Genomic DNA, 24,311 nt, shown 5'->3' with positions numbered 1-24,311 from the left:
GGTAAGCGGTGCAGCACCCCACCAGGCGCCCCTGTTGGAGGGGTAGCCCGGCTGAGATGGCCTTCTCCCAGCAGGGTGGGGCCGTCTCCAGAGCTCCCAGCCTCCTGGGCTCCCTTTTCTCCAAAACCAAGAGGCCCAGCAGGAAAGCAAGGGATCTTACTTCAGGTGCTCTGGGAGGAGGGGACAGAATTGGGTCCACAGGGCCTCAGCTAGAGCCTCCAGGGCCACAGAAGAGCTTCCCTGGCTGCGGCGGATGGAGTGCCGGGGCTAGGGGACTGCGAGCCCCTGGTCAGTGAGAGGATGAGGGGTCCCCTCCGGCCTGGCCTTCCCGCCGCCAGCCTCAGCCCAGGCAGCATGGTCTAACCTAGTCTCTCCCTCTCTCAGCAGCCCTAAGGGGCAGTGCCCGGGTGGGCCCCCAGTCCTCACGGGGTCTCTCCCTCTCTCCCCTGCTCCCCACAGCATTCGCAGCGACAGGCGCCTCCTCTGCCAACCGGTTTGTCAGCATCGGACCCCGGGACGGCAACTTTCTGAACATCCCACAGCAGTCTCAGGTAGGAGGCCCTGCCCACCACGTGCACACAGGCAGGGGTGGGGGTCTTCCGGTGTTCTGGAGGAGGCCAGGGTCCTGGGGCCATCGGGAGAAGAGGCCGGGGCAGGGCTGGAGGGCTCAGGCTTTTGCACGCCCAGCTGAGCCTGCCTCCCCGGGCAGCCCCCAGGCCCCCTGGCTAATCAGCTAATTGGATAATTAGCTCTGACAGCCCTGGCCCTGGGGAAGGCAGCCAAGGACCCAAGGCTCGAGGCGCTCTGGGCCAGGCCTGGTGGAAGCGAAGGTGGAAGTGGGAGGCTGCATCAGGAGGACAAGGTCTGCCTGGTTGCTTTCCTTCTGCTCTGGGGCATGTCCTTGCCCCAGGCCCTCCCCGCTCCTTGGATTTGGGTGGGCCACGTGCCCAGAGACTCTGGCACTGGGGATGAGGCACGGCCCAACGCTGCCCCGGAGGTACCTCCCCCATATCCTGTGAATTGTGTCAGAGGGGTGGCCAGGCTGTTGGAGCCCCTAGTCCTGCTGCCATCTGCCCGCAGTTCTCACAAGGAAATGTACCCCCCAGCCCCGCTGCTGGAGGCCCCTGGACCAGGCTTTGCACAGCTGTCTTTGCACCCTGGTGCACGCAGGCCTCCTACCCTATTCCTGTCCCTAGGAGGCTGGCACCCGCCTATAGAACACAGGGCACTCAGGGCACAGGGAGGATCAGCCCCAGGAGCAGAGCCCAGGCTTGTACAGTGTGGGGCTTCTGGGGAGTGGAGGGAGAACAGGCAAAGATCTTTTTCTTTTGCACATTCGACAAAAACACCCAGGGCCTCGGAGGCTTCCTTAGCCCCCGGGCCACCTTTTTCAGCTCCCACTGTCTCTTTGCTCTGAGGCCCAGGTCCAAAGAAAGTTGGTGGATGGAAGTTTTGTGTGTGTGGTTTAAGGTTTTGTTTTTTTCCCTTTTCCTTTCCCTCCCTAAAAAAAAAAAAGGCAAAAACTTTGTCAGACTTCAAACTTCAGAGCTCCCTAGTGGCAAGGAGGGGAGGGGAGGAGAACTTCAGCCCCCTTCAGCTTCCCACCCCCTTTCCCCAGAGTCACGTCTGACCCGTCTGGTTTCCAGGAGCAACCAGACATGATGTAACACCCAGATGAACTTGAACTTGGGGGTGTTGAGAAGAAAAACAATGGCTTCGAGCAGGGGCTGGAGCCAGCCCCCTCCGCTCTGTGCCAGGGAGGCTGCGAGAGCCCTGCTGGTAGAGGGCAGGAGGGGGTGCCAGAGGAAGGGACAGCAGGCGGGCCTCCCCTCCTGGCTCGGGGCTGGCACCAGGCGGCAGGGCTTCAGCGTGCCCGCCTGCCCACCCTCCCTCCTCCTGCTGTCCGCCCTGCAGCTCTGACTGTATAGTATATTCGTGCTTGCTCACTCTCGGGGACCACTGCCACGAGCCCTCCCTCCCCGTTCACCCCATTTCCGCCTCCACATGCTCTCCCTGCTTCACTTTCTCTGCTCACTTTGGTTGGATACTGGGGCCAGCTCAGAATCTGAGGCATGTTTGGGAAACATTTTTTCTTCCCCTGGTTCCTACAAGGAGCCTTGGGGCCCAGGGCCCTGCGCAGGCAGGTGTGTCTGGGAAGGGGGGTTGGGGGCCAGAGGGGTCGGACAAGCTGATCAGGGAGCCCTCAGGCCTGGGGGCAGGCAGGCTGCTGCAGCGGGTGCAGGGGGTACAGTGGGGGGTGGTTTCCACAGTAACCAGTGACTTTAGCCGATCTCTGGAGCACCAGATGGAGAGAGAACAATAGAATGAGGGAAGAAAAGGGAATTTTAGCAATTTTGTCATTCCCTGGGCAGCGCTTTTTACTTAGTTTTAATCAATTTTGGACCTGGCTCAGGAAACAGGGAGGGGTGAGCAGAAAAAGCCACTCCGGGCTTGGCAGCAGACCTCCCGTTCCTGGGACCCACAGGGCGGCACCAGGGAGTCCCACTGGAGTCGTTTTTGTCCCTAACTCTAGGCCTGGAACCAGACCTGGAGTCTTCCTCCCCTGAGCACTGATGGTTGTCCCCCCACCCCCCACTGCCGCCCTGTAGCTCAGGAGACCCCCGCAGGGGCCAGCTTGGGGCCTTGGTCTGGCCTGCCATGGGCAGAGGGGCCAAACAGGCCCTCCCTGCCCCGGTGTCCCAGCCTCTTCCCTCTCAGGAAGGGGGAGCGGTGGGCTTACAGCCAGCGAGGTGGTGTAAGGGTGCCAGTGTAGTCCCCGCTTGGCGTCCCAGGGAACACGTAACACCTGAGCCTGCAGGGACCAGGGGCTCACCCAGGAAGTGCCCCTCTTCCTCGGGCCAGAAGCCTGCTGCTCAGCCTCCCTCCCCCAGCTGCTCTGGGAAGGCCTCAGTCCTGGCTTCCGCCCACACCTTACCAGGCCCCTCTGTGCCTCCCTCTGGCCTAAAATCAGTTGATGGGGTTGGATTCTGGGTAGGGGCTCCAGGGGCTCCCCCACAGGAAGGCAGGGCTCCCCTGTGCGTGCTGTCCACGCATGGCAGGAAGGGTGGTGTCTTCACCTGCCCCATAAATGGTAGCAGTGCCCCCAGTCACCGTGGCAACCACAAACCCCCACGTTGCCAAGTGCTCCCCATCTGCACTGTCTAGTGTGGTGGCCACTGGCCACATATGGCTGTTTAAATAATTAGAGAAAAATTTAGACCCTCGGGCACACCAGACGCATTTCAAGTGCTCCGAAGCCATGTGTTGCTAGTGGCTACCTCATTGGACAACACAAGTAGAGAATATTTCCATCATCCCAGAAAGTTCTAGATGATTGCCGAGGCCCACCCTTTCTTCTTTTTTCCAGTTTTACTGAGATATAATTGACAGATAGTCTTGTATAAATTTAAGGTGTACAGCATAACAATTTGACTCACATACATCAGGAAATGACTACCAGAACATGTCTAGTAAACATCCATTCGCCCATAGAATCAAGGCCCTTTCTAACTCTAAAAACTCGAAGTCTCCATCTCACAGTGGACGATGGCCTGCAGTTCCAAACCAAAGCCTGACCAGGAGGCCATAATCTGTGTGACTGAAACACGTCTTTTAAATAATGGAAAGTTTCACATGAAATCGTCTGGACTTTCCGCTTCTTTTGAAACTTTGGCGGACCTAGCCACCCTAGGCCCTTACCCCGGTGAGGCAGCCTCGGCTGCAGCCTTGGCAAGCTGCGGGTGTCCTGGCCACCATGGACCCCGCCTCCCTGGGAACGCGCCACACGTAGCAGTGAGGAGCATGGACTCGAAGCTGCCCCCTGCATTGAGTACCTGCCCGGCCGTGTGGGCTGGGTGGCCTTCAGCAGGGCAGCCACCTTCCCTTCCACCGGCTTCTGTGCAGGGCTGGAGTGGGGATGAAATGCATCTGCTCCTGTGCATGCTCTGCAGTTAGCTGTGCTTGGCCTCTGCTGGCCTGAGTCTGTGACGCCGCGCCTGGGAGAGACCCCAGGGTGCATTTTCAAGGACTCCTTCAATTTTGCCCCAAGGGTACCATCAGGCACTGTAGACCATAGAGGAGCCCCCCACCGCCCCATCCCTCTGGCTCTGAGGTGGGGCCAGAGCCTTTTGTGCAGGGCACTGCCAGGCAGCCCCGTCCCAGCGGCCCACCCTGGCTGCATTTATGGAAAGGCGGCGCCCCCTGCTGGCATTCTGAGGGAAGCTGCTGCCCACTGGAGGAGCCTCAGGTTGTTCCCCAGGGCGTGGTGCCCACTGGGCAACTGACCCCTTCCCCTGGGCCTAGTACTGTGAGGGACAAAAGTCATGTGGTACCCAGCCCTCCCCAGCCTTTCAGCCTGTGGGACCTTAGCTGAGGTATACAGATGGGAATTTCTGCTTTTAATCCAAAGAGACAGAAAGAAAACTCAGCAAGAAGCTGGGTTTCCCCCACCCCACTCCCCAAACTCCTCTGGGGACAAAAGCTGCAGCCTGGCATCCTCCTCCCCTGCTCCAGGACCCACACAAAAACCTAACAATTGGAAACATGGCCAGATCCCAGGTCTGTGCCCGTGCCAGCGCCAGCCATGGGGGTCCCACCCGCTGGGCACTGTGCCCACGGGAAGGCCAGCTGGACTCCAGCACTGGAGGCAGGTCTCTTGGGGGAATAGGATTCCCATAGGAGGGACCCTTGTGGGAGGTGTTGGTGTCCTTGACTCGGCTGGAGCTGGAACCCCCCTGGGGCTTCAGGCACCAACCTAGAGTCCCAGGACCAGGTAAGGGCAAGAAGGCAGTGACCCCTGCTCATCTCAATATCACCTCTTTTCTTGTTTGTCCTATTTCAGTCCTGGTTCCTCTGATAAGAACAACAAAAGAAATGACAAAATGAAAAGAAGAGGTTCCTCAAACGGGGGGAGAAGAAATTTTGAGACGTGGAAAAAAAAGTCCCCCAGCCCAGCCCAGCCCCACCGAAAAGCAAAAATTAGACGTCGTCAGCCACTCAGCCCTTCTCTCCTCCAGCCCGGGGACCCCTGCAGGCCCCCAGAAGCAGCTCAGTTCTCAGAGAGCCTCGGAAGAGGTCTCGGTGGAGCTGTGCGCCAGCAGCCAAGCAGAAAGAAACATGCAAAACGGACTCTGTCAAGTAGAGGACAGAAAGAAAGGATGCAGAACTGCCTTCCTCCCCCCACATCCCGTCCCGGCCTTCTGGGGAAGGAGCAAAATCCCCAAACAAAGCAACCAGCACAATTCTGAAGGGGCCTGTCCCCTACCCTCACCCTTCCCAGGGGAACCCCATCCTTGACTCCAGCCGGAGCTTCACTCGGGAGCTCAGAGGACCAGCTTGTAAAGATGATGGGGTGCAGACCCCGAGGGCTCTCCCCTGCAGACTCCACCCGCTCCCTCCCTCCCCCGACTTCGCCTCCGGCTTCTTCGCCTGGACTGGGTGAGGCAGGGTAGCCTTGAGATCCCACCGCCCCTCCCTTGGGCTAGAAGTCCACCCCCTCCCCCACCCTGGCTCGGAAGGGGGCATCTTCTGGAGCCAGTTTCATGCTTCTAGAAAGGAGGGTATTCTGCCACCCCACCCCGAGCTGCAGGGCCAGTTCCCCAGGTCCCAAACCCTTCTGTACAGTCTATAGGAAAAAAATCGGAATGCTCTTCCAGACGGCCCCTCCCAGCCCGGGACAGGTGCCCTCTCCTCTCCCTCCCGAGGCAGGCCAGGAGGGTCGTCGTCCGGACCGGCCGCGAGTGAGGGGAGCTGGGCACCCGGTGGCGCCCACACCCCGGCCCCGCATGCAGGTGCCCGCGCTCTGCCCACCGGTCCCCGCCCCTGCCCCTCCCGCAGACAGCCCTGCCGCGGCGGGGCCGGAGAGTGGAGCAGAAAGGGGACCCCGGAGTCGAGCGAGAGTGAGGCAGCCGCCGCCGCTGCCGTCAGCTAAACCTCCACCTGCGCTAGGTAGGCGTCCTGCTCGCCGACTTTCAGTTCCTTTGAAGGGTGTTGGGTGTCGTCCTTTTTCAAAAAGTGTTTTGGAGCTTTCTCTGCCCTACCCCCCCTTCCCTCGCCACACCACCCCCATGGCCACTTCTCTCTGGATTTCAGCTGTAATGTCTTTACTCTTTATTTAGGGGTGGGGCATTCATTGTTTCGGTCTTTGCTGTTGCAATTGGTAACCCCTCCATTTGAGCAACTTGGGAACAATTTGATAACACACCGCAAGAAGGAGCTCTTCCCCTCCTCCTCCCCACCGCAGCCCCCTTCTCCACCAAGGGATGGTTGGGGGCATGTCCTGAGGGTCTTCAGAAGCCCCCCCCTGGGAGGGATGGGAGCAAGAGCACGCCCAGCCCCCCTCCAGGGTGTGACTTGGCCCCGCTGGCTTGTCTTTCTGTGCCTTACTCCCTCCTCCCCGCCTCTCCCTCCTGCGCCCGTTTCTGGAGTCCTTGTGCCTCTCTTTCTCTCTCCTTAACTGTCTGAAAACACAAAGCACAGGTCAGGATCCTCTGAAAGTCAAGCAACCCAACATTGCACCACATAGGGGTGGGTTTGGGGCTTTATTTATTGTGAATCTAGTTGGTGAGGCTGTGGCCCCCAAGCGAAGGGAGGGAAGGAGGGGAGGGAGGAGGCTGGGGAGGAGCGGAGGGCCCTCACCTGGGGCCAAAGGGGCCAGCCAGCGGCCGCCTCCTCCCGCGCTGGAATCAAGGAGGTGGCTGGCCCCAGGGGTGGCTTTTGTTGGAAGTCGAGCGAAGCCCCTCCCCCATCCGCGTGCAGCCCTCGGGGAGGACCGGGTCTGAGAAGCAGGGGACGGGGGAACCCGCGGGAGCCTGGGGGTCGTGGGGAGTAGGGCGGGGGGTGGTGGGGGGCCGGGTGGGCCGGGCGTGACGCGCGGTCAAAGTGCAATGATTTTTCAGTTTGGTTGGCTAAACAGGGTCAGAGCTGAGAGGGGAGCAGAAGGGACCCCGTCCCCCTGCCCGGCCGCACGCGCCCCTTCCCTCGAAGACAATCGGGGCGGCGGGCGCGGTGGGCTCTCGGGGGCAGGGGGTCTGCGGGGCGCCCGCCCAGGCGAGGTCGGAAGCTGCAGGCCAGCTGGGCCGGGGCGGGAGCGCGCCCTATAGGACTGCCCGGGTGGGCACGGGGGTAGGGGGCCGCTCCTTTCCTAAGTGTCGTTGTGAGGGGCAGACGAGGGCGACAGGAGATGTGGGGACGTGTTAGAAGAGAAAAAAAAAACCCACAAAAATATATATGGGGGAAATGAACTTTTTTTTTTTTCATTGAACCAAGTGCAATGCATCAGAGAGTTTTCCTATCTTTGTATGTTAAGAGATTAAGAAAAAAAATTCTATTTTTGTTGTAATGTCCTCGCGGCTCTGGGGACGCTAAAAGAACCGGGCCTGCCCCGCCCTGCGCGGGGATAACGAAAGCTGAGTGTTTTTTCCTTTTTTCTTTTTTTTTGTTCGTTTTCAGGTGTTTTTTTTTTTTTTTTTTAAGTCGCTTTCCTGCGTTGACGAGGATGATCTAGGGTTTTTATTTGCTTCGTCGTTCGTTCTCGGTTTCGGTGGGAGGGCTGAAGGAAACGTTCATTTTAGAATTAAAAAAAAACCTCGACATTAAAAATCAACACAAGATCAAAAAGGAAAAGGACGAGAGAAAATTATTTTAAAGATAATTCAACATAAAAACCCTGGTGCTTCTTACATTATAAAGTACGTTTTAAAAAACCCACAAACTATTATACATAAGTTTATGAATCAATTAAATATCCTGCACTTGTTAGGAACACGCATATCCCTTCTTTGTTGAGTTTAACGGAACGGGACAGCGGCGTGCGCCCGGCGGCGGGCTGCTCTGGCCGCGGGTCTCCCCGGGCGTCCCTTCCCTGGGGCCCAGCGCCCCCTCCTCGCCCGATCCACGGTCCGGGCCCGGGGGCGCAGCGGCGGGTCCCCAGCCCCTCCCCCGCAGAGGTCAATGCCAACGAACAAAGGTCCCCTCCCTCCCTCAGAGGTCCCCAAAGCGTCCTTTTTGAGCCAGACGCCAACTTGACCCTCACCAGCATTATCAGGAGCGCGCTCGGCAAGTTGGTAGTTTCTTCCCCACCCCACCCTACCCCTTCCCCGGCGCCCGCGACTCGACATCACTCCTTCCACCCCCGCCCCCTACCACCGTCACCCTCCGGGGAGCACGGGGAAGGCTCGACGCTCCAGGATAGGACCAGCCAAGCTGACAGGTCGATTCGCCCAGGCCCGCGCACGCACGCACGCACGCACACGGCCCCGCACACAGCCCCATCCTACCCACCCTGCAACCACCCCCCGTCGACTGCCTTACACACCCGCCCCCGCGCTGGCCGGCCGACCTAGTGCCTTGTTCTCACCCCCGTGCTGGCGGAGCGGACGCCGCGCTCTGGGTCCCAGAGGGGCCGGGTGGCTCAGACGACCCACCACCTCCCCACCCCGACCGTGCTGAACGGACCCTCCCCCACACACGAGAGAAAAATAAAGGAGCAATAAAGTCACGAGAATTTTCGTCCCCCAATCGAGAGCCCGAGGGGCACCCCAGCCCCGCCTCTGCTCCCCCCACCCACCCTTGGGGCGCCCCCCGTCCCCCCCGCCAGCCAGCCTGGGCCAGCCCCGCTTCGGCCCGGGAGATCCGTGCGCCCGACCAGCACCAGCATCGCGGACCGCAAAGGCCGCCCGTCCCGTCAAACAAGTTTCTTCTTAGGCTAAGAAACGCAGTATATACGAGTATCTCTATATATAGTACTAATGGATTTGGTGTGCTTCCCCCTTAGCGTCCCCGTCCCTCCGCTCCTCTTCCTTCAGCCTGGTCTCCCCCTCTCTCTGCCCTCCACCCCCGTCTCTGCACTGAGATACATAAGAAACAAGGGTAGTTTACTGTCTGTTTTGTTTTCTGGGTTTTCAGTGTCCTAGCGGAATGCAAGTAGGCAGCCAGCCCGTACGTTCCCTCTCCGCCCCACCCCACCCCACCCCACCCCGCCCCCGTCACTGCGCTTCTGTTATACCATCTTTGCCTGACTCTCTCCGGCTTCTCCATTGAATGGCTAATGTGTATGTGAAATAAAGAAATAAAGAAAAACAAAAGCAAGAGCGCCCGAGCCTTCGCTAACGCAATCGTGCGGGACGGGTTCGGTGTCGGTGGGATGGGGTCGCCGCGTGGATTCCGCGCCTCACAGCCTCGAGCCAGGCCGGCCACCGCCACCGTCGAGGAGTGCGGACCTCTCAGTCTCCGGGAGGGGGCGCCAGTGAGAAGGCAGCGTATTCTCAGGCCCCTTCTCAACTCCCTCGGTGACCCCAGCTCGGAAAAATTAGGCTCCCTTTGGGTCCAATGGCCGCTCTGATGTGTTGGTTCCCGGACCTCACCCCGCGGAAGGGGTACGCGGACAAGGCCACTTTCAGCGGGCCGTGGGCGATAAAAGGGTCTTCAAGCCCCTGGGACGGCGGGGGCCCTTTCCCCTGTAGGGGACTCCTCACTGGTCCTTCTTCAGGGGAGTTCGGTCCAGATCAGGCCCTGCGAGCGCGTCGTCCGCCCCTTCCTAGATGGCCCTGAGCTGACTTCCCAGTGCCCTTCGGCTCGGAGGCGACACCGTGGAGGTCATCGCACCTCTGGGCTCACAGCCGCTTGTTCTGTCTTGATGGGTCGGCCCGCCCCGCCGCGGCTGCTGTCGGGGCCGCTGGAAGGCGCGGGCTGGGGGCGCGCCACTACTTCGGCCCTGCGACACGGCCCGCGACGGGCACCGCTGTCGTCCAGGCCTCGGTGCCCCGGCCGCTTGCGGGGCCCTGGAGGGGTGGAGCCTGCGGCCAGAGCCGCTGCCTGGTCACGCAGCAGCCGCACCAGGAAGCCAATGTATTTCATGGCCAGGCGGAGCACCTCGTTCTTGCTCAGCTTCCGGTCGGGCGGGTGCGTTGGCAGCAGCTTCCTGAGCTCAGCGAAAGCGCCGTTCACGTTCTGCTGCCGCCAGCGCTCCCGACTGTTGGTGAACACACGCCGGGCCACCTTCTGGGGCTGATGCCCTGAGGACAGGAGTGGCAGGATTGGCGCCATGGCCCAAGAGAGGCAGGCAACCCCACCTACCCTTACTTGAGGCTCCCAACACCCTCTTGGGGGACTTCAACACTGGCAGTGGACTGAGATTTTCTCCATCCAAGGGATTCACGTGTAGGATCCACGTGTAGCTCAGTTAGCAACCCCCGCACCCCCCACCCCCAAGCTTCCTGGTGGTGGTGGTTTAGTCGCTCAGTCGTGTCCGACTTTTGCGACCCCACTGACTGTAGCCCTCCAGGCTCCTCTGTCCATAGGATTCTCCAGGCAAGAATACTGGAGTGGATCGCCGTTTCCTTCTCCAGGGGATCTTCCCGACAGAGGGATCAAACCCGGGTTTCCTGCATTGCAGGCAGATTCTTTACCCACTGAGCTAGGAGGGAAGCCCCCAAGCTGCCTAGACAGGGCCTATCACAGGCCCAAGTTGCAGATAACCGAAGCCTCCTGTATTTCTGTCCACTCCTTTATGTCAGTGGCTTCGGTTCCCTAGGGAACATGGCTGGGGAGCTGTCCTTGTGATTCTCATTCTGTGTGGTCCCGCTGTGTGGCTGGATGTGCTCCTGAGTCTAAGAGTTTCTTGCATCGTGACTGGTCCTATTCTTTCTCTGGTGGCCGTGTGACCTCCTGTGTATCCACATGGCTGTGGTTGTGCTCACTGCCATGTGGTTGTGGTTGTGTGTCTAATTCCTGTGTGGCCATGGACCTCAGGGGCTGTGGTTGTGTGTCTGCCTCCTGTGTGGTTGTGGTCCTGTGGCTGTCTTGTGTGGCTGTCTCTTGGAGTGGATCTTGCCCTGTGGCTGTTTCCTGTGTGGCTGTGCATGTGAGCGGAGCCCCCATGCTATGCTGTTTTGCCATGAATTGTTGTGGCTTGTTGGGTGATGGGGGCTGTGAAGAACTGGCCGTGGGTCTGTGATTTTGCTACATGAGTGTAACCTGAGTACTGAGCCCCCATGTGTGTCTGTGTGCAGTGGCATCACTTTTCCCAGTGGAAGGTTGTAGGGCAGACGTGGGCCCCAGGAGAGATGGTTGGGCGGACATAAACCCATACTCACCCTCAGCCAGCTCCAGCTCACAGTGGCTTGGTCTCCGCTTTAGCCGGCTGCTAGGGAAGATGCTGAAAGGTCCTGCTGGCCCAATGTAGAGGCTGTAAGGGGTCGTGGGTCACTAATGCCTTGTGGGTAAGGACCTGCCCCTGGGTTCCCCCCAGGCCCCAGTCCCCCACTGACCTGTTGAGGAATGGGTGAGGGTGGTAATGCAGAGCCAGGGTGGGTGGGGCGGTTCCCAGGGTAGAGAGTTGCAGCAGTGGGGGACGGAGGGTGCTGAGTTCTGTGGTGGCCATGGCTGCCCCTGGGGGCCTGGTGTGGCCCAGGCTGATCACTGGCACGCCAGGGGGCAGCCTGGGCGGTGAGGAGGAGCCTCCGTGGCCCACCTCCTCCACCTTTGGGGGCCCAGGCGAGGCAGGCTTTGGGGGCGGGGCAGGCACCAGACTGGGAGCACACACCATCTTGGCCTTCTCGGTCATGGTGGGGCCCACCTCCGCCTGGGCCTCGGGCGGGCACATGGACCCCGAGGGGGTGCTCACCTGTGGGAGGAATGAAGCCAGTGGGGCGGGAGGAGGCAGATGCCACCCCCAACCCTTAGCCCAACAGAGCAAGCCCTCACCTGGAGGGAGACTGGGGTGGGGGTGGATGGCAGTCCAACGGGCAAAGGCAGATGGGAATTGGGCCCAGAAACTCCCAGGACACAGGAGGGGGTCCGGCACAAGGACAGGGGGTGCCCACTCAGGTGCAGGGCAGCAGTGAGCTCAGCAGTGATGCTTCTGAGCTGTCGGTGACCCATGAGGCCTTAGTTGTGGAGCCCTTGAGCCAACTTCCCTTCTTCCAGAACCCCCTCTGGCCTGGAGCCTGGAGGGAGGGGCAAGGCAGGGAACCCATGACAGGCCCTTTCACCACAGGATGCTGCCGTAACCCTCAGATCCAAGACCCTTCATTGACACCGTGGACCTTGCAAACTCTCCATGGCTGACTGACCTTCACTTACCACTGCCCCCAGGCTGACCATGGGGCCCTCAGCTATAACCCTGAGACTCTTCTCATTGTCTCCATGTCAGACCCTGAAAGTCCTCCATAATCACTTCAGTGACCCCCTCCCCCAAAATCGCCCCCTTACACACCCCATGAGTCCACTGCTGACACTAGGACTCCGGATGCTGACCCTACTCCCCGGTACACGGTCATGCACAAGTCCTCTCTCTGGCTCTGGCATCCTCCCACCCACGCTACCCACAATCAGTAACCACCCCTTTGCACCCTGCTTCCACATCCCTGCTCACTCCTGGCCTCACGGCCTGGCGTGTCCCAGCAACATCAGGGATTGCTAGCCCCTCTGCCCTGTCTTCCCTAGCTAGATCCTGGGGAAGCTGCTTGGCCTCTTACTTGGTGGGCCCACCAGATGAATGAATGCATGTGGGTCTGGGATCCCCCCTTTTCGGGCCCACTCCACTCTTACCCCAGCACTGCTGTGGCTGCCTGCAGATGGCCCTGACTCTGTCCTCCAGGGCTAGGATGCGGTTCCAGGTTCAGGCAAGACACCAGCCCCCTGCTGCAGCCTCTGTGCTCTGTGGCCCTGGTAGCCGGTCGCCCCGTCCGGGCCGTGGCGTCGGGCCGCCCCTCTTTCTTGGCTCCCAAGGGCCACCGCGGCAGAAGCAGCGGCAGCAACAGGGCAGGTCCCTCCAGGGAAAGTGAGCAGCTCCAGGCCGCCCACCCTCTCCCCGCCCCTGGCGGCTGGGTTTCCTCCCTCTCACCCCCGGCGCAGAGGCTGGAGGATGCTGGGCCAGTGCAGATAAGGGCCTGGCTGCCTGGCCGCGCCTGATAAGGAGCCGGGCTGACCCCGGAGGAAACCCGGCGGGCGGGGATCCCCCGAGCGCGGGCCTCCCAGCCCCGCCTCCCGCCAGAGCAGGCAGGACCGCCTGTCACCCTCAAGGCCTCACCTTCTGTCCCCCAGGCGCTGCAGGATCCCTGCTCCAGCACACACCCTTGGGAGTGAAGTGCCCAGTTGCATGCAGAGGGGAAACTGAGGCGGAAACGCAGCAGTCCCTATGTTACTTGGGTCTGTCCTCCAGCTTTGAATACCCCTTGTCCCGTGCTGATGGGGGTGGAGAGTCCTTTCCGGCCCTGCTGGGGCCTCGTGACCCAGGGGCCCCCTTCTCCTCAGCCTGCCCGGTTCCTCTTTCTACAAGAGTGCCTTCTCGCTCTTCTGCCAACCCCACCCTGGAGTGGGGCACCGACTGCAAGGCAGTGTTGACAGCCTGGCCCTGGGTGTCCAGCCTGGGCCAGTGTCTTGGGCCCCTGGTGCACCCTCCACACCGCCATGCCAGGTCCAGGAAGGTGAGAGAAAAATACCACAGCTGGGGGAGGTGCGGCCAGTGCCAGTGGCTGATCCTTCGAATAGGTGCACCCACCAGGCCCCCACCATCCGGGGCCTCACCCCACAGGATCACATGGCCCTGGATCAGACGTCCCTGGCCTTTCTCCCACAGTGTGGGCCACTTCAGGATGGACAGTGATGAAGAGGCATTGGGTCAGTATCTTGGAATGGTGATAAAGCTCAAGGTCCTGCTGGAGCTCAGGCAGGCAGTGGAGCTGGGTACAACTGAAGCAGGGATGACCCTGCTCCCACCCCTGGCAGGCTCCCACCTGGGTCAGTCATGCTTTGCCCTGTGTGACGGCAGCAGTGCCCAGGCAGGCCCCTGCCAGTGCAGGAGACACAGGTTCAATCCCTGGTCAGGAAGATCCTCTGGAGAAGGAAACAGCAACCCACTCCAGTATTCTTGCCTGGGAAATCCCGTGGACAGAGGAGCCTGGCAGGCTGCAAGTCCATGGAGTGGCAAAGAGTCAGACTCGACTGAGTCACTGAGCATGCTCACACTCAGGAATCAAGTGAAACTCAGAACCCCACAAACAACCATCCCACTGTCCAGGGAAGCCAGAGTACAATTCTGAATGTTTGAGTTAACTCTGGGATGCCTACTAGATGGGCTCTGGAATTAGGTTTAGGTTCTTTGAACAGATGATATGATGCCAGTAAGGGGTGCCTGCATGGTCCCAAAGCTACCACGTGGCAGGGTGGGGATTCTGCCCCAGTCCTCTCCTTAATGCTGCCACCCTCCCCGGCTCTGGCGGGGGAAGGGTTGCCACAGGCTGCCGGGTGCCTCAGTGTGCAAACCCAAGGGGCCGCAGGGCAGGAAGCACCTGGTCTGGAGCGGATGCAGGAGGCGCCTGGTTCCGGTCCGGTTTCCGCCACTGGGGCCCTCAGGGGCAGCTGGGCCAGAGAAACCAGGCGGCGGGGAGGAGACACTGGGGCGCGAGCCCATATGCGGGCGCAGTGCCTAGAGGCCAGGTCTGAGTACTGGGGGCGCGTCCACGCTGAGAGGATGGGAAGAAGGAGAAGAGGGTAAAGGCCCCCCGCGGGCGTGAGCACACGGCTGCCGCCCCGTGGCCACCTTGGGAATCGCAGGCGCCAGCAAATCATTGGCTCAGCTGTCCAGAAGCCACCTGCAGTGCAGGAGACACGAGTTCCATCCCTGAGTCAGGATGACCCCCTGGAGAAGGAAATGGCAACCCACTCCAGTATTCTTGCCCGGAGAATCCCATGGACAGAGGAGCCTGGGGGGCTACAGTCTGAGGGGTTGCAAAAGAATTGGACCGGACTTATGGACTAAACAAACAAAAGCGCCTTGCAGGCAACCGTTAACTGCCCACCTCCCTAACACAGACAGAAGACTCCAGTCAGAAACACTGACAGCACCGCATCGGGATGGACCAACATACCAGATGCACAGAGCTCACCAAGGGGGTTAAAGCAGATGGACAGAGGGACTTCCCTGGTGGTCCAGTGGCTAAGGCTCTGTGCTCCCAGTGCAGGGGGCCCCCAGTGTGAGACCCCTGGCCAAGGAACTAGATCTTGCATGCCACAACCAAAGACCCCATGTGCCGCAACTAAGACCCAGTGCAGCCAAATAAATAAATAAAATAGTTAAACTAAATAAAATCAATAAGACAGATGGGCAGAGAAACAGACCTTAGACAAGGAGCTAAAGAGATGAACAGAGCCCCTTAGGTAGATGTACAGAGAAACCACGGCAGCCTCCGCATTCAGACAAATGGCAGTCGGGGGGAAGTGAAAAGGTTTTTATTAGCTCACTCTATGCCTGGACCAGTAGCAGCCCCAGGCTCAGCGGGGTTCTGACTGGGGGCCTCTGGACAGTCAGTGGGGGCGGCTTCAGCAGTGGCCTTGGGTGAGGGGGCGCTATGTGAGTAGCGGCACTGGTCCCCCTGTTGACAGGTGCCCTGGTAGGAATACAATGGGTGTGAATGAACCCCGTTCCGGAGCTCAGCAGCCTCCACTGGGTTCCTTCCCTGGATAGGGAGCTCACTCCCACCCACTTGCCTGGTCCCAGCTCCCCCAGCCCTGCCAGCCCATTAGCCCAGTCCTGTGGCTGGGAGGAGAACCCATGGGTGCTTCAGTTGGGGTGTGGGGGGCACCTCACCTCCTTGAACCTCTTGCAGGGAAATGTCTTGAGCCAAGCAGCCCGCTCAGCTGGGTCCTCCACCGGCTCCTTTCGCTTATTTTGGAGCAGCCTACGTCTCTCTTCCACAGATTCTCCTGCTGCCTTACCTCTGTGTAGGGAGACGATGGGAGGCTCCATCGGCCTTTGTGCCCACTCCCTCCAGCTAAGCCCCACCTTCACTCACCCCACACTCGCTCACCCTGGCCGAGCACGGGGCCGGGGACCCCAGTTGGCCTCAGGGTTGGCCTGGAAACGCTTGAGTCCTCGCTGGCGGGAGCTGGGGTTGGCATCGTCCCGGATGGTGAAGTTGGCCTGCAGCCTAGGGAAATGGGAGTGGGGGCTCAAAGGCATCTGCCAGGCGGCTGGGCACATACCACCTAGGCTGTCTGCCCACCTCGGTGCAGCTCGATGCACCTTGAGAAAACTGTCTGCAGGCGTAGGGCTTCTATCATATATTTAATAAACATTTATCGAGTGCCTACAGTGGGCCTCAAATCTGCTGCCAGTAAAGCTGACATTCTAATGCCTAAGACAGACGAGCAAGGAGGCAAGTCAGAAATCAGACAACTGGGCTTCCTTGGTGCTCCAGCGGTTAAGAATTTGCCTACCAATGCAGGGGACCTGGGTTCAATCCCCGGTCCGGGAAGATCCCACATGCCGTAAAGCAACTAAGCCTGTATGCTACAACTACTGATCCCACATGCTTCAGCTGCTGAAGCCTGTGCGCCTAGAGCTGCAACAGGAAAGGCCACCACAATAAGCAGCCCGAGCACCGCAACTAGGGAGTAGCCCCCACCCACTGTGCACAGCAAATGAAGTCCCACACAGCCAAAAATAAAAAAGAAAGAAAGAAACTAGTAAATTATATCATGTGAGGACATAAGATAAGGGTTCTGGGGGAAAGAGAGCAGGGTAGAGCAATAGGGAGTCTGGGAAGGAGTGCCGTGAGAACAGGGCGGCAGGGACATAGGAAGTCTGGGAAGAGCCGTGGGGGGGCCTAAGGCCAGCACTCCAGGCAGAAGAGCCGTGCAGAGGCTGTGCATGCCAAGTCTGAACGAGGAGGCCAGTGTGGAGGAGCGGGGGTCGGGGGGCAAATGAGAGCAGGGAAGCGGTAGGAAGACAGTACAGCGCCTGCAGACAGAACTGTGTTCCCACTGGCTCAGGTGGGAGCCACGGAGGGTTCTGCAGAGAGGAGGGCCAGGACCTGACTTGCACTCACAGGTGCCCTCTGGCTGCTGTCCGGGGAACACAGCTCATGAGGGGCAGGAGCTGGGGGGCCGGGGGACGGGGACTGCATTGGTCCAGATGAGCAGAACAGGGGCCAGAAGAGTGAGAGGACAGAAGTGGGTGGAGAGAGTGGATGAACTCCAGATCTCACTTGAAAAATGAGCATGTGTCTGTGAGGGGAAGTGTCTGGGTTGTCTACTCCCCGAGCCTGTAGGCAGCCGGAACCGTGCCCGCACCTGGGCTCCACGCTGAGAATGCAGAAGGCTGGGCTGCTCTCTGACAGGCGCTCCCGTTTCACTGGACACTCCTTCTCCTGGGAGGCAAAGGTCAGAGGTCAGGGCACTGGCAGTGACCATCCCCTGCCTCCGCAATCCCACCTGGTCAGGCTGGGCCTCACCCAGCACCGCATGATGTCCCAGAGGGCCGAGGAGGGGGCGTCCGTCTTCACAGCATTCTTACAGGCGTGGGAGAGGGAGACCCGGAAGCCAGCATGGAGAAGGGCCGACCTGGGGACCAGGAGGGATGGTGAGGTGGAGGGCTGGACCCCGAAGTCAGTGCTGACCCATGTGTGGGGGTGTGAGCCTAATTTAAGGGACTCGCATGGCTGTATATCTCCCAGTGACTACACTGCCTGCCTGATGCCAGCCATCCTAACAGCAAGATCCTAACATCCCCCCTGGCCAGGGCTTGTGGCTTCTAAGAACTGGTCTAAACCCTTGCGTGTGAGACGCCCTAGGCCTGCACTATGTTTGATCTCTACTTTCCAGGGGACTCTGGTCCAGGAGGGGCCCGACTCGCCTAAGGGCACCCAGCAGGTCAGGCACAGGCTCCAGCCCAGGCCGGGCCTCACCGCAGCTGCAGGAGGCTGGGCGTGTTGCAGTGGATGGTGCTGCTCAGCTGGTCCAGCGTGTAGTAGAGAGGCACGTCCGGGAGCTCCTGTAACAGGGCCATGGGATGGGGTGGGGCCCATCAAGGATGGATGGCTGGCCCCCTTCTGGTCACAGCCCCCGGTCCCCACCTCCGTGATGACACTCAGCACTCCTCGGATCCGCTCTGCGGTGTGGAAGCGGCTGGGGTTGGCGCTCACGGCCTCGAGGACGCGGCCCACGAATTCCAGGTCGTGGAGGGGCTCTGCCCACATGGGGCCACCGAGCTGAGAACATAGGGGCCGGATGAGCAGGGACCGAGAATGACAGGCCCTCCGCCTTCATAGCTCCCCCCGGCCCGCCTCGCCCCACCTGGTGTCGCTGCCCACAGTGCTCGCACTCAGGGGCCACGGGGGGACCGCAGGCTGCAGAGAACTTGAGCCTGCTCAAAGAGGGGTAAGGTTGGGAGGCGGGGGTGGCAACCTTGGCTGGGTTGTCCCCTTCCCCTTTCTCCCCAGCTCACCCTTGCTCACCGGCCACCGGAGGCTAAAGATGCTTTGCCAAGGCGCTGCAGGTGGAAGGCCCCGCAGCCCACGCACTGGAACACCATCGCCTGCTTGCTGTCCGGGATAAGGGCAGCCGCCAGTTCCTAGCATGGTCACCACATCCCAGCTCCTCCCTCAGACTGACTGGGTTCCCTTTGGGAGCCCCCCCCCCCCAATTTCCCCAAGGCAGGACCATGTCTCCCCCCCCCAACCCTGGGAAAGACCCTCTTGCCTCTTTCCTTCCATCACCCCTCTTTGCCCCAGACTACCTGGCTGAGGCCTTGACCTTGGCCTGGCCGGTGAAGACACGCACAAAAACCCGTACGTAGAAGTCAGCGCTGACGCTGAGCAGCGGCACCACAAAGCGCTGGTAGCAGTTGGCGCGGAGATCCAGGCTGTGCAGGACAATTCTCAGGGCCTGGGGTGGGGTGGGCGCCAGCCGTCAGCCCTGCCCCTGCCACCACCTGCCCTGCACACAGCCACACCAGCGGCTCACAGGGACACCGGCAGGACCGGCTCGCAGAGTTCTGGGCCCAGCGCTGAGTGACCCTTAGCAAGGGAGAGCCTCAGCTTCCCCATCTGCAAAATCACACCAGTCTGTCTCTTTCTGGCCCTAATGGGGACACTAAACGATTAAGGAAAGAAAGCGTGCCTGCCTGCTAAGTTGCTTCAGTCATTCTTGACTCTTTGTGACCCTATGGACTAGCCCACCAGGCTCCTCTGTCCATGGGGTTCTCCAGGCAAGAATATCGGAGTGGGTTGCCATGCCTTTCTCCAGGGGATCTTCCCAACCCAGGGATCAAACCCGAGTCTCCTGTGGCTCCTGTATGGCAGGTGGATTCTTTACCACTGAGTCACCCGGGAAGCCCAAGGAAAGGAAGCACAGACCCGTTAACCAAATGGCTTCCAGTTAACATTGCCTGTGTGCCCCGTGCTAGGTGATGGGGCCCAAGGCTGCAGTGAGGCTCTGACGCAGCAAGGAGGTAGCACTTCCCAGGCTGACCTGACAGCGGGGCTCCTAAAGACCAAGGACAAGAGCCCTCCTTTTCCAGCCCCCTGACATAGCCAGCCTTGCTTTCTTGAATCTCCACAGCAACTCCGTGGGATCTGGGCCAAAAGCACATCCATTTCACAGATGCAAAAATGGAGGCCCAGAAAAGGTGAAGTCACTTGTCCAAAGCCACCAGCAAAACTAGGACCTGAACTCAGAGCCAAACACAAAACTGGAAAAACTGCCTTTAAAAAAGAACACTAGACCACTGGAGTTCCCCAGTAGTCTAACGTTTAGGGCTTTCACTGCTGTGGCCCAAGTTTCAATCCCTGGTCGGGCAAACAAGATCCTGCAAGCCACAAGGCGCAGCCAGAAAAAAAAAAAACAGCAGTTGTTGAAATAGAGAATACTAGAAAGAATAATGTGGAACTTCCCTGGTGGGCCAGTGGCTAAGACTTCACACTCCCAATGCAGGGGGAACCAGGTTCGATCCCTGGTCAAGGAACTAGATCCTGCATGCCGAAACTAAGACCAGTGCAGCCAAATAAATAAACAAATATAAAAAAAAAAGAAAGAAGAATGTAATCACCCACTCTTATCCTAGGCAAAACTACTCCCCCTGCCCCGGCCCCCACCAACCAAAGGACCATTTTGCAGCCATGCTCTCAGGAATTATGCTGGTTAAAAAACGTGTGTCAGGACTTCCCTGGTGGTCCAGTGGCTAAGACTCCACGTTCCCAGTGCAGGGGGCCTGGGTCCAATCCCTGGTGGGGGAACTAGATCCCACATGCAGCAACTAAGAGTTCGCATGCCTTAGCTAAGCAGCTAGGACCTGGGACAGCTAAATACACAAATAAAAATAGTTTTTAAAAATGATAATAATAAAAGAGGTAACATGCTTGTCAGGATTCCCAGGTGGCTCAGTGGTAAAGAATCCAACTGCCAAGGCAAGAGACATGGATTTCATCCCCGATTCAGGAAGATCCCACATGCCTCAGAGCAAATAAACCTGTGCGTCACAACTAGCGAGCCTGTGCTCTAGAACCTGGGAGCTACAACTACTGAGCCCAGGTGCTCTAGAGCCCATGCTCCGCAGTAACAGAAGCCGGTGCACCGCAACTAGGGAGTAGCCGCCCGCTTGCTGCAACCAGAGAAAAGCCCGTGCAGCAATGAATCCCCAACACAGCCAAGAATAAATAAATTTTAAAAAGAACACATTTGTGGTCAACATCTGGGGATGGATCTGGCTCTGGCTGCCTGGAGGAAGCTGAGCAGGTCTGGGGGGCGGGGAGGCGAGCCAGGAGGCCTCTCACCATCTCGTGGCAGGCCCGGCTCTTGAGGGCCATGGCCCCGTACTTGCTGTAGCAGGTCTCCCCGCTGTTCCCCGCCAGGACCGCCATGTCTGTGCAGGTGATGCACAGCATCCCTGTGGGGTGGGACGCAGCAGTGAAGACTCAGTAACGCCCCAAGCCCTACACCGTACGGACCCCCGCAGCAGGCTGGCCTCACCTCCTTCACTCACAGCCTGCACGGCGGCGTCCAGGAAAGAGGCGGGGCTGCCGTAAGGGTCGAGGTCGATGACGTCAAACCGCTCCGACGCCTTCTGGTGCTGGTACATCAGCATTCTGGGAGCAAGGGGGCAGATCCTCAGCCCCCTGCCCCCGGGACCCCTCCGCAGCCTCGGACTCACGCCATGTGATGGCTTGGGCCTGGACTCGGGGGCCAGCTGCCCAGGTTCAGATCCTGGCTCAGCCACTTGCTAACTATATTAACTTTTCCTCCTTGGATCTGTCTATTCATCTAACAATGGCAATAATAATAGCCAATACTGAGACTTCCCTGGGGGTCCAGTGGTTTGGACTCCATGCTTTCACTGCAGGGGCCACGGGCTTGACCCCTGGTCAGGGAACTAAGATCCCACCTGCCCTTTGGTGTGGCCAAAAAAACCAAAAAACTAGTCAATACTGATGTAGCACATATATGTGTGTGTGCATGCTCAGTTGTATCCGACTCCTAGTGACCCTATGGAGTGTAGCCCACCAGGCTCCTCTGTCCGTGGGATTCTCCAGGCAAGAATACTGGACTGGGTTGCCATTTCCTCTTCCCAACCCAGGGATCGCACCCAAGTCTCCTGCATTGGCAGGCAGATTTTTTACCCCTGAGCCACCTGGGAAGCCCATAGCACATATATAACTGACCCCATTATAGATGTATTAATTCAACAATCTTCCACAGATTTGAAACTATTGTTCTTCTCTGCAGGTGAGAAAATGCAAATGCTACTGACCGAGTTATTTGTAATGGCAACCCTCCCTTCCTTCCTCCATCCTTTATACCCTGGATTTTCCCGCTGCCTCCAGCACTTCTCACCACTACACAGTTTACTTATTTGTCATCATCTGTTAGATTCTAATATGGTCAGAAAAGCATGTGGGATCTCAGTTCCCCAACCAAAGATGAAATCTGAGCCCCTGCCGTGGAAGCAGAGTCTTAACAACTGGACGGCCAGGGAAGTCCCCAGCAAATATTTTTAATTCATTTATTTTCTAGAAAGGGTCAGGTAGTAAATATTTTAGGCTTTGTGAGCCACATGTGGTCCATCACATATTCTTCTTTTTCTAAACCCTTAAAAATGTAAAAGATAGCAGGCCATTAAGAAAAACAAACAAACAAAAAAAAAAACAGGCTGTGGGCCTGGCAGGCTGTAGTTTGCTGATCCCTGCATTATCAACTCCAAAAGGTCAGGGGTTTTGTCTGTACTGTTTACCGATGCAGTCCTGACAGTAAGAATGGTGACCAGTCCTGACAGAATGGTGACCAGTCCTGACAGTAAGAATGGTGACGGGCACTGGATATACACTGGTTCACTTGATTGAATAAAAGTGCAAGAAGTTGGGACTTCACTGGTGGTTCAGTGACTAAGACTCCATGCTCACAAATGCAGGGGGCCCGGTTTCCATCCCTGATAAGGGGACTAGATTCCACATGCTGCAACTAAGAGTTTGCATGCTGCAATGAAGATGCAGAATCCTGGGTGCCGCAACTAAGACCCAGGGCAGCCAAACAAATAAATAAAGATAAATAAATATTTTTTTAAAGTGCAGGAAGTTAAGTCTGAAATGGCGTCCATAATGGTACTTATGTCCACCTGTGAGCACAAACTATACAAGTATAATCAATACACCAACCCCTATAAAACTACTGTCCTTGTTCTACAGACAAGGAAACAGGCTCAGAGAGGCTAAAGCCACTCTCTCAAGGTCACAGAGCAAGAATATGACACAGCCAGGATGTGACCCCAGGTGAATTTGTTCCAGTGGCCAGCACTCTATGCCCAGCACCTACCTGGCATCTGCCTGGCTGGGCTGTACTAGGTGGGCCACTTCGTTGAGCTGCACATTACGGCGCATAAGATCCACAGCTCGGGCAGAGGCGTCATTGGCAACCACGGATCGGAGACCAGGCACCTCTCGAGCAAAGCGTATGGAACGTAAGCCGGAGGCCGCTAGGCCTTCCAGCACTCTCAGGCCTTCCTATTGGAGTAAGCAGAGCCCCATTCACATCCACATCACCATCCTCTGCTGGATCCCCCACCCCCCAAGGAGCCCCCACCGCCCACCTCCTCTAGCCCTTCCCCTCCAGGAGCCTCCCTTCCTTCATCACCCACTAGACTCCAGGGTTGCTGTCTCCTATGTTCAGGCCCCACCTCACAGATCTCCCCCACGGCGGCTGTTCGAGGTTGGTCTTCTAAGGCCAGGTTTGCACCTTCTTTCAGTTCAGGTTTGTCCTCTTTTGGCTCTGACAAGTCCACGATCACCTTTTGCACATCCTTCTCACCTGGCACCTTGACTGCAGCCACCCAGAAGCACAAGTCAGGGGATATCAAAGCGCCCTCTGTATGTGCTTCCCAGGTGGCTCAGCAGCAAAGAATCCACATGCAATGCAGGAGACGCAAGGGATGAAAGTTCAGTCCCTGGGTGGGAAAGATCCCCTGGAGGAGGAAATGGCAACCCATTCCAGTATTTTTGCCTGGGAAATCCCATGGACAGAGGAGCCTGGAGAGTCCAAAGAGTTGGACACGACTGAGCATGCACGAACTTTTCAGTATACAGAAGATGCAGGGAAGAAAATGGTCCTGGAGACAGGTTAAGGAGCTGAGCCCAGGACCTGCTATAAGGCTGGAGCCTTTCTGGAAGGTCAGGGACAGAAGGGGTGGGCCACCGAGAGCTCTGTGTGATACCCCTGCCCATTAGGAGCCTGGACCTTCACTCACTCTGGATTCCTTTGGCCGCAAGCTGAATACGAGCAAATTCCGTAATCACAGCGCATCTGCGGGAGACGGGGAGTCAGCTCATACCCCTCTATCCTCAGACCCACTGCCCTCTGCCAAGCTTACCCCGGACCCCTGCTCACGTCAGGTCCCGGTTGAACTCTTGCACTGGGTTGTAGAAAACTTCGTTGGCGCTTGGAAAGACGATCCTGGCGGCCCCCTCGGTGATCGTCGTCTCCTGAAACCCAGGTGGGCTCTCTTCTCCGTCCGGCTTGGTGCCATTCTCCATGGCCGCTGCATCTGGCGGCCCTTGGGACTGCCCCTCCATAAACCGGGCTCTACAGAGATTGAGGGCGGGGCGGAGAGTCGGGCTTAGCCACAGAACGATCCTCGCACGGGACATCCGCGGGGGCCTCTGCCCGCCAATGCTGGTTGGGAGGATAGAGGAGGGAATAGCCAAAGCATCAGAGAGATGCGTTCCCGAGCCGGGTGGCCTACACAATTGTAAAGTAGGGACTAAAGAGACCCCGGGACCTCGGTAAACTGACACCACCCCCCCATCTTTGGAGAATTGTCCCTGAGAAGTCGGAAGCTCTGGAGCGGGTCCACCCATGGTCCGGATCCCTCCTCGCGTCTCCCAGGCCCTTCTCACCGTCTCTCGAAACACGGAAAATCGAACTAGTCCCGGTGCACGTTTCCCGGATCAGGACCTGGGCGCCGCCATGTTGGCTCAGTGGGCGGGCAGATCATGTGACAAAATTCAGTCAATCAGTGATGGTTGACTACAGTGGACGGTTGGGAT

General features: G+C 58.6%; 3 protein-coding genes across 11 annotated transcripts in view; 1 reads left to right on the top strand and 2 right to left on the bottom strand.

Moving 5' to 3' along the window:
- Positions 1-9,083, top strand: part of NFIX (nuclear factor I X) — a 97,418-nt gene extending 88,335 nt beyond the window's left edge. For all 5 annotated transcript variants that reach the window (XM_065917641.1, XM_065917642.1, XM_065917640.1 and 2 more), the window contains 2 exons: positions 460-551; positions 4,841-9,083. In XM_065917641.1, coding sequence (XP_065773713.1) covers positions 460-531 — 72 coding nt within the window. In that variant the 3' untranslated portion in view covers positions 532-551; positions 4,841-9,083. The remainder of the gene's footprint in view (positions 1-459; positions 552-4,840) is intronic.
- Positions 7,493-13,169, bottom strand: LYL1 (LYL1 basic helix-loop-helix family member). Of its 4 annotated transcripts, none has more exons than XM_065917645.1 (5): positions 12,550-13,169; positions 11,704-11,945; positions 11,268-11,623; positions 11,094-11,185; positions 7,493-10,013 (listed from the first exon to the last, which is right to left on the bottom strand). In XM_065917645.1, the coding sequence occupies exons 2-5, from the start codon at positions 11,878-11,880 to the stop codon at positions 9,595-9,597; spliced, it is 1,044 nt and encodes a 347-aa protein (XP_065773717.1). In that variant the 5' UTR covers positions 11,881-11,945; positions 12,550-13,169; the 3' UTR covers positions 7,493-9,594. The 4 variants fall into 4 exon arrangements, with proteins under 4 accessions (XP_065773717.1, XP_065773720.1, XP_065773718.1 ...); XM_065917648.1 differs by having other exon boundaries at positions 11,704-11,865; XM_065917646.1 differs by lacking the exon at positions 11,704-11,945.
- Positions 13,170-15,216: 2,047 nt separating this feature from the next.
- Positions 15,217-24,249, bottom strand: TRMT1 (tRNA methyltransferase 1). 2 transcript variants are annotated; one of them, XM_065917639.1, is made up of 17 exons: positions 24,162-24,249; positions 23,653-23,847; positions 23,513-23,568; positions 22,946-23,088; positions 22,585-22,772; positions 20,749-20,864; positions 20,553-20,665; positions 18,518-18,666; positions 18,237-18,323; positions 18,076-18,145; positions 17,856-17,990; positions 17,688-17,773; positions 17,235-17,343; positions 17,074-17,150; positions 15,810-15,929; positions 15,590-15,719; positions 15,217-15,389 (listed from the first exon to the last, which is right to left on the bottom strand). In XM_065917639.1, exons 2-17 carry the CDS (start codon positions 23,835-23,837, stop codon positions 15,240-15,242), a joined length of 1,914 nt encoding a protein of 637 aa, XP_065773711.1. In that variant the 5' UTR covers positions 23,838-23,847; positions 24,162-24,249; the 3' UTR covers positions 15,217-15,239. The 2 variants fall into 2 exon arrangements, with proteins under 2 accessions (XP_065773711.1, XP_065773710.1); XM_065917638.1 differs by having other exon boundaries at positions 23,653-23,937; positions 24,162-24,245.
- Between the last annotated feature and the right edge of the window lie 62 nt (positions 24,250-24,311).

Source organism: Muntiacus reevesi, chromosome 1 (assembly GCF_963930625.1).
Source record: "Muntiacus reevesi chromosome 1, mMunRee1.1, whole genome shotgun sequence".
NCBI classification, from domain to species: Eukaryota; Metazoa; Chordata; class Mammalia; order Artiodactyla; family Cervidae; genus Muntiacus; species Muntiacus reevesi.
The sequence above is the reverse complement of the archived record's forward strand: the minus strand, read 5'-3'. Positions and strand labels throughout refer to the sequence as shown.

What these genes read in the sequence shown, in the direction of transcription:
- LYL1 (XM_065917645.1), bottom strand. Translation starts at nt 11,880, where the DNA reads ATGGGTCACCGACAGCTCAGAAGCATCACTGCTGAGCTCACTGCTGCC. An exon ending in CCTCACCCATTCCTCAACAG is followed by an intron (nt 11,186 to 11,267) that starts GTCAGTGGGGGA and finishes GACCCCTTACAG; the next exon opens with CCTCTACATTGGGCCAGCAG. An exon ending in TGAGCTGGAGCTGGCTGAGG is followed by an intron (nt 10,014 to 11,093) that starts GTGAGTATGGGT and finishes TCCTGTCCTCAG; the next exon opens with GGCATCAGCCCCAGAAGGTG.
- TRMT1 (XM_065917638.1), bottom strand. Translation starts at nt 23,912, where the DNA reads ATGTCCCGTGCGAGGATCGTTCTGTGGCTAAGCCCGACTCTCCGCCCC. An exon ending in CCCAGCCAGGCAGATGCCAG is followed by an intron (nt 20,865 to 22,584) that starts GTAGGTGCTGGG and finishes CCTTGCTCCCAG; the next exon opens with AATGCTGATGTACCAGCACC. An exon ending in GCAGGCTGTGAGTGAAGGAG is followed by an intron (nt 20,666 to 20,748) that starts GTGAGGCCAGCC and finishes CCCACCCCACAG; the next exon opens with GGATGCTGTGCATCACCTGC.